This window comes from Cryptotermes secundus, unplaced genomic scaffold, assembly GCF_002891405.2.
Source record: "Cryptotermes secundus unplaced genomic scaffold, Csec_1.0 scaffold179, whole genome shotgun sequence".
In the NCBI taxonomy this organism is placed as follows: domain Eukaryota; kingdom Metazoa; phylum Arthropoda; class Insecta; order Blattodea; family Kalotermitidae; genus Cryptotermes; species Cryptotermes secundus.
In genome coordinates this window covers 1,038,639-1,046,748 of record NW_019724586.1, presented here as the reverse complement: position 1 = coordinate 1,046,748, position 8,110 = coordinate 1,038,639, and the positions used below count along the sequence as shown (strand labels likewise).

General features: G+C 38.0%; 1 protein-coding gene across 4 annotated transcripts in view; it reads right to left on the bottom strand.

The window, feature by feature from the left end:
* Positions 1-8,110, bottom strand: part of LOC111862311 (KN motif and ankyrin repeat domain-containing protein 2) — a 104,202-nt gene that overhangs the window by 14,025 nt on the left and 82,067 nt on the right. For all 4 annotated transcript variants that reach the window (XM_033750622.1, XM_033750621.1, XM_023847590.2 and 1 more), the window contains 3 exons: positions 5,252-5,464; positions 3,726-3,855; positions 1,270-1,380 (listed from right to left, as the gene is read on the bottom strand). In XM_033750622.1, the coding sequence (XP_033606513.1) occupies positions 1,270-1,380; positions 3,726-3,855; positions 5,252-5,464 (454 nt within the window). The remainder of the gene's footprint in view (positions 1-1,269; positions 1,381-3,725; positions 3,856-5,251; positions 5,465-8,110) is intronic.

Sequence of the window (8,110 nt, the reverse complement as noted above, 5' to 3'; positions counted from 1 at the left end):
ATTTCTCGAATCACTTTAACTTTCTCTTCAATGCTTAAAACTTTCCTTTTCATTGCCATGTTTTCGCTACTGCACTTCTCTGGGTTTAGGCAGGAACACTATAGGGTAAGTAGACAATGTGATGTCCTGTTAGAAGCGATTCTAGGAAAGGCATGCAGTTAACAACCTGCCGCGTCCTCTTGCACTATTCACGCAGTCCCACCCCACACCCTGGTTTTCGCATAAAACTCACAGTCCTCTTGCAGATCGCGGTCGTATTCTTCCAGGACAGTCACGTCAACAAGTAGAGAAAGTGAGGGTGGGCAGACATATCGAACTTTCCCATGATATCAGAGAAATTCGGGAATGAAAATGACGTTACATACGAGGTTGATGCAATTGTGCATGTCGTACTAAGCAAGGTATAAAAACAGTTGCTTTATGAGGAATTAGTTCGTATCATTGAATATTTGACGCAATAGACAAGGTGTCGCAGAAACCGATGTTGCTATAACCAAGTTTTACTGTATAGCGTCACATAACTTTGAACAAGACCAAGAGTAACACTGAATGTGCAGAAGAAAATTTTCAGACAAGGGGGTGGGTTTGAGGGTGTGAGAAGTGACAGGCGGCCAGTGGAAGAACGAGTGTTAAGAAACTCCTCCCACCACAAGCTATGCGCAGAATTTGACTAGGAATGTGGGGCCTTGTTCGAAGTTACGTGACACTGTCTATACACCGCGTAGCCTGTTGAAAGTCACTTTCAGTGAACTACATGGTGTTATACCCCAGATGTTATAGATTTTCTTAACCACTACTGTGAGAATCCTAAATTCTACATAATATATATGCTTTTTCTCTTTAAAATGGCGCTAATGGATATAACAATGAAAGTTGCAATTGCAGAACCTAGGCCTTTGGTCAGAAATAATGACAATGCACCGGTATAACAGTCTTTAGTCTATTTATGCCCTCTGTAAAGAATTTTGACCGAAACTCTTCTTACCAAATTCAGCAGAAATAATACTTCTGTAGTCACTATGCAAACCTCTTACCTGGACATGGTGTGCCTCTCACATTACAGAACAAGTGACTGCCAGTTTAAAAATTTCATGCTCTTCTTCTATGGCACAAAGTGGATACATAATTGCAGAGGCAGATTACAACATTTTTAAGCTACTTCTAAAACAACTAATTTGAACCATAACAGAACATGCACCAGTTTCAAAAAAATAACAGAAGACCCTTATATAAAATTACTCTTAGAACACCAAACTGCATTATACTTACACTCATGTCTGTCATATTCACAACATACTCCAGCAGTATGCTCGACATCTCCTCAAAGCAATCTAAGTAATCCTCCACATTCAGAGGATTTGCAGAAGCTGTACTTGATATCTGTAAAAACATGTAAACATAACTCCAATATATGAACACTGGATAATACATATTGGTTTTCAGGTAATGATGGCTACACGCTATTTGATACTGTAGCATGTAGACCTGTTACTAGGAAATGACCACAAAACAAACATGTTCCACAACAATGAGTCCATGCACAACATTAGAGGTACTGTTGGAAACAGTGTTTTCTACATGGTCCATGCCAAGACATTATACAGAGAGGACACCAGCCAAACTGCAGTCAGTCAGTAATAAAAATCTGGTCATGAGCCCCAGATTGGGCTCGACACCAAGACTGACTGACAGACCGACTGTCATTTGCAATGTGACTTTTGACTTTGATTATTAACTGAAGCAGTAGGCCGTGCCATAGCTCAAGTTGTTAGTCACTGGCTTCCCACTGCGGCAGCCCAGGTTTGATCCCGGGTCTGGTCAAGTGGGATTTGTGGTGGACAAAGTGGCCCTGGGCCAGGTTTTCTCCAAGTTCTTCAGTTTCCCCTGCCAATCTTCATTCCATCAAATTCTCCATCATCATAATCATCTGGGGCAGGTACAGTAAATACCCATCTAATGAAATTACAGTGCCTGCAAAACAAGAGCACCATTGGAAATTTTCCAAGGCACACACCCATTCGTGCCCATTCAAGTGACTAGACTGCCGTTGTAGTGGAAGCTACTATAAATAGGACACAATTTGCTGTACTGATCCTGGACTGGCAAAGGCCCTGTATATATTTTGTACACATTTATTAACACTAACTTTGACAACAAGCGGTAGTTGCTCGATCGGTATAGTTCGCCTGCGGACTAAAATCACGGAGTTTTAATTTTTTTTATTAACATACTTAACATGTAAAATGTAAATATCCTTACATTATGACAAATGACTTACTACCGTAGACTATGACTCTAACAAAAGACAGACCCATTCTCTTGTCAGAGAGGGCACCCCACAATATCAAGACAGTAACTGTCAAACAATAATAAATATCTGGTCATGAGCCCCAGATGGGACTCGACACGAAGACAGACTGACTGACTGTTGGTCACAATGTGACTTTGACTCTGACTTTGACAAACTGTAGTCAGTTGTAAGAGTCTGTTTAGTGAAGTCTAGGAGGTTGGTATCAGATGGCTGCCAACCTGGGAGTTAGTCAGTTGAAGCAGTGAGTCAGTCATGGAGTATTCGCCAGCAGGCAATGAAGTGAGGGTGGGAGCTGAAGAATCTCCACTGTTAGAAGCCATTACCAGGAATGACTAATGGAGAATGTAAGAGACTGAGAACACTAGTCTGTGTGTGATAGTGATTTGTAAAGTGTAGTTACAAGCTGAGTGTATAAGTAGTCAATAAATCTAATTGCCAACCCAAAGCCTAACTAGTCACACCCCTACATGTGAAAATACTGTATGAAGTGAGATTAAATGTACTTTAGTTGGGTCTTGTAACATAAAGGAAAAAGGAACTACAATGGCAGAAGTTACTGGGAGTACACTGTAGTTGACTTAACATTTTAAATTAGTGCAACAATATAAGAACATGAAAAAGTTAAAACTGCATGAATTTCATTTCAGAACAATATTAAATAGTAACCGTGGGGAAAATCTGACACACCAGAGCTTGAGGAGAAGAAAAACATATGTTCCATCAACATGAGTTTTTAGAAAGGTGACCTCTTTATATCTTGATAAATAAGAAACTATTTTGATCAAATCTAGACCCAGTATCTCTGAAATAATACCTAGGAATCTTGTGCTAATTCATAATTTATATTGGCTTAGCAGCTGCACCACATTCAAACAATTACCAACAAGACACACTGTTGTTTCTTTGTTCCAATGACATGAAATTACTTCATAAAAGAAATCAGAAAAAGTAAATGAAAAAAATTAAAGATCACCGCCTTCTCAAAACTAATATTTTTCTTTTCAAATCTGTATATGATTAAAATTCCAGAGGAATTTTTGGGTTTGTAACCACTCGGAGTCAATACAGACTTTTCTGCAAGCCTTCCCCTTCCCTCACATCTCATATAGTCAAAAACTCCATAAACATGTGAATTTTATCAGGCCACCATTATGGTTTGGATCTGGTCAGTTATGAATGGCCATCACCTCAGTCTTTACTATCAGCATGTTAGGGGGAAAAATGAAAATCCTGAATCTAAAATGTATACTCCTACCCCTTATAACATGAGTGGAGTTATTAAATATCATACATGGAGACATAAGGCAGAGTAAAAACAACCAGTAGCAAGGCCAAGGTATCACAACTGAAACTGTCTGATACTTTTATTCATTCAATATTGTCAACCAGCTGTAGGCTAAAATCATGTTCATACCTTAAACCATTCCTGTTGAACAATGTTGCTAGCATTTTTCAAATGATGTGGCACACTTGTGATGGGACATTTCCTTAAATAGTCATTCAATACTTTTAATGCAGCTTTCATCTCCTTGCTTGGCTCCGTTCTGTAAAAATAGAATGTGTACATGTTAGAATGGAATACTAGAATCAGTGCATATAAAATCTGCATTCACATTCCATTATTATTTTTGAAAATCTCTTCATTTATACACAGATATTTTATAAATTTTACAAGCCAGTGAATATGGGAAGTGATTCCTAATAAAATGTTATTAATGCACATCCAGTAAAATTTTCACAAGCAACAGGAAACATATTCATAGCTGTATGAAATTTCAGGTTTTCATGCCTGCGGATATTCAGATCACAGCCTTCATGAATGTGCTGTCATGTAGTTTGTAGACAGACAACTTTTCAGAAGAACCTGATGCCTCCATCTTCAGTGCAGATGATGAAGGCAGTAGTTTCCTTCAAAACACTGGTACCCACCTACAAATGACACACCATCACACCCCAGAACACAGTGACCTAAATATTCATGTCTGAAGCCTATTAACTTTTAACAAAATTTCTAATTTTCTTTTGTGTTACGTGAAAAATGGTACAAGCACAATGTACTGTTGTGTACTGTCAGCAACAAAGGTCCTGTAAAAGATTAACATCAGTTTATAAACAAAATTCTGGTAGAAATATTATCTCTAACAGCCAAATTGATGGCTGTCTGCAATATGTCAATAAAACTTACGCTGTGAATGAGGTGGCCAATTTGTAAGAGCTGTAATGTTTAATATTTTGTGCATTAATCTTCTGGCAAGTATGCACATAATGAAAATGGGCCCTATGAAGTGGGAATGTAGATACACAAAATTGGAGAAAATGTGTCCTGTAGGTTACAAACTTTCATATGCCTGAGTTTGGGATGTCACTTACATACTGCTACTTTTGGTCACTCTGTGAAACCAAACTGAAATTCCATCTTCTTTTATTTTTCTGGTTACAAATGAATTATGACGTTGCCTATACTTGCTGCAGGAGTCAAAATAAGTTAGTGAATGGAATTATGTACTGAAAATAATGGCTGTGATGAATTAGACATGCCTTACAGAAATAACTTGATTATCTTAATTTAAACACAAAATACATAAAGGAATCACATTCCTACATGCCCTGCAAAGGATAGGAAAACTTACAAAGCAGAGCATTAAAAAAATATTTAGTGTTCTAAGTTCATCAAATAAAAGAAGTTATGACATCAGTGAATCAGGAAGGATATGAGAGTTATAGCACCGTATCGACATTTAATAACAGTATATTAAGGAAACAAAAATCTTTAAGTAGGATAATCAGTTTTAAGTCAGAGGATAGGTGGTGTCTCCCAGATATTCCAAAATAAAATTCAACCAAAATGAAAGTTAAAAGGTTATAGTAATCACAGATGGGGTAATTTTGAAGCTGAGAAATTTAAATGAGACAAAAGGGTTTCCAAATATTTTATAATACTTTTTTCTTGTATCATGCTGTATAGGCTGGAAGAGACCAGTGTCCATAAGAGCATGCGTCTCTTCTTCTGGACTTTCTCTGTCGCCTTCTTTGGCATCTGAACAAATCAACTCTTTCCCATGATCTGCCATGCACTTGTTCTCTTGCTCCCGAGATCTGCTTGCCTGCATTGCCAGAAGCCTTTCTGCAGGGCATGGTGGTGATGTTTCATGCCTGCAAACATAAATTTAGAGGTAACTGTGTCCATATGGTACAACAATTCTCAAACTTTCTGACTGATCCCAGACCCATTCTCTGCAGTAAAAATGAACACTTTGTCAGTCTTCACAATTTAAACATAAAAATGTATTCTTTTTCAATTAAAACCAGAGCTCCTTTAGTGACAGCTTCGTAAGATCCAAAATATGTACGTGCATGTAGGCTCACATAAACAAAATGCATTCCCCTATGTTAATTTCTTAAATTATAATTTGAACTTCATTTCTTACATTTTAATTTTTCAGCAATTAAACACTTCATAATATTGTATGTCACAATCCTGTTGCATTTGATTATCACTTAGTGTTTTTCACTGCCATATAATTAAAGATTTGTAGAGTTACATGATGGACGTGCAGCTATTGTTTGCTGTCACATTTCACTCGCTTATTTTTCAGTATGTATATGACACAATTTGGTTTGTATAAGACCATCATCAGGTGCTTTTCTTGTTAAGTTGAAACAGTGAGTTTATGTTCCATTAAGAGCACCAATTAAAATTAAAACAGAATAAAAGTTAAATGTGTAAAACGTTTGATTGGTAAACATTTATTTCTTATAACTTGATGAACACTGTGGGGCAATGCTTCTTGTAGGATCACACTGCAGCATTTCAATGCTGGTGTTCTGCTGTTAGAAATATGTTTTCCACAACTCAGTGGAAACTATGATGCACTATTCTTTGTTGTGTTCATGGTGTACTCTTTTGCTTCTAATATTCATCTACTCATTGGAAATGTTGTTTTAAGTGTTGTACAGATATGTTGGTAATGTAGTCTCCACTGATGATGATCTTATAGAAACTGAAATATGTCATGTAAATATAGAAGAGTGGGTAATAAGTGAGTGAAATGTGATAGTGTAACAACTGCCGCAAAGCCATCACAAAACTCGGCAAATGTTGCACTGTAAAAACAGTGAAAAACAATAAGTGATTAAACGTTTGCATTTCCTACACCACTAGCATAGCTTAGTTGCCTCCGTTACCATGGGGCAGTAGTATGTACCAATACAAAATGGTAAGCACTGAACCTATACCTGCGAAGATTCATACTGCCTTCTGGGTTATGGTACCACAATCCTGTAAAAGTGGGTACCAACTTATATTTCTATATTCGGTACAAAAGTAAACTTTCTGCATGCTTCTTCCAAATATTAGTAACGACCAATCAGACTGCATGGTGTCATAACCCAGAAGACCACAGTATAGCAGACTTGTGACTTACAAAGGTTCAATGTGACAAACACCAGTAATTTAAGATCTAAAAGTTTGTGACGATGGCTGGCTGCGCCATAGCTCAAGCGGTTAGTCACTGGCTTCCCACCGCAGCGGCCAGGGTTCGATCCCGGGTCTCGTCAAGTGGGATTTGTGGTGGACAAAGTGGCACTGGGGTGGGTTATCTCTGATTACTTTGGTTTCCCCTGCCAATCTTCATTCCACCAAATTCTCCATTATCATAATCACCTTGGGGGAGGGGGGCTATAATAAGCCAATCAGTGGCTGCCGTGCTGAGTGGACCCAGTTGGACTCCACCCCCCCACAAAACGAAATTGTGACGATGGTAAATTGCTACAGGTACCATGTTTTTGGACATTATCCATCATCTTGTCTATTTTTAAAAAACCGTCCTGTTTCTCTTTTAAAATACAATGTTTCAGAGACTGGATTCTGTCCCCGTCCTCAGGTAAAACCTACTCAGTTGGGTTCAATAGATAGAGCTAGCCCCTATCCCTAGCCATATCCCTTGAGAAACAGACGATGGATAATGTCCAAAAACATGGTACTTGTACCAGTAATTTATCTGGCAGTCTTTTGCTGTTGATTTAAAAAACTCTGAGACTGCATAAGCTAGATGTGTCTCACACCATGACTTTCATATTAGATGCAACAGAAGTTTTGATTATTTAAGTGTGACTGTGAACCAAATAAGGCACATATATTGAGCCATACAGAGAAAAGAACAGTAAAAGCAAATGCCCCCTTACTAAGGATTTTGAAGACATGTACAATGTGCAAGCCCATAGCCTCAATCAGGCTGTAGTGCTAACAATAATGTCATTTGCACACTCACTCACTGCACGAAGCTGCAGTCTTTCTTCACAAGATAATATGTTACTCCATTATGAGAATTTCTGCCTCTTATGGAATTCAAGGATTCATTCAGGGCTGTAAATTTGGGCTGTCTACTTAATTACAGTGGGTTTTGTAAAAAGCCGTTTACAGTGCCTTAAGATGCTGTAGCTATCATCCCAGGAATGACACACGTAAAATGAATTGCTGAACCCGCATAGTAATAATTTCCTTCATATTGTGTTGGTCATTTCCTGGTCTCTTCTACTGATCTGGCATTTGTTCATGGGTTCACTACTGTTCACAAGTCACTAGTCCCCCCTCCTGTACCAGATGAAACCACTCCATACATTCATTTACATCCTACTTATTTATAATCCTTTTAAATATTATGCTCAAATCTATGCCCACATCTTCAAAGTTCTCTCTTTTCCTTCATGTTTTCTGACTAATTTTGTATGAAGTTCTCTTCCCACCCATACAAGCTGTGAGAGGTGTTCTATAAGTAGGGTTCCCTAACCTGTAACATT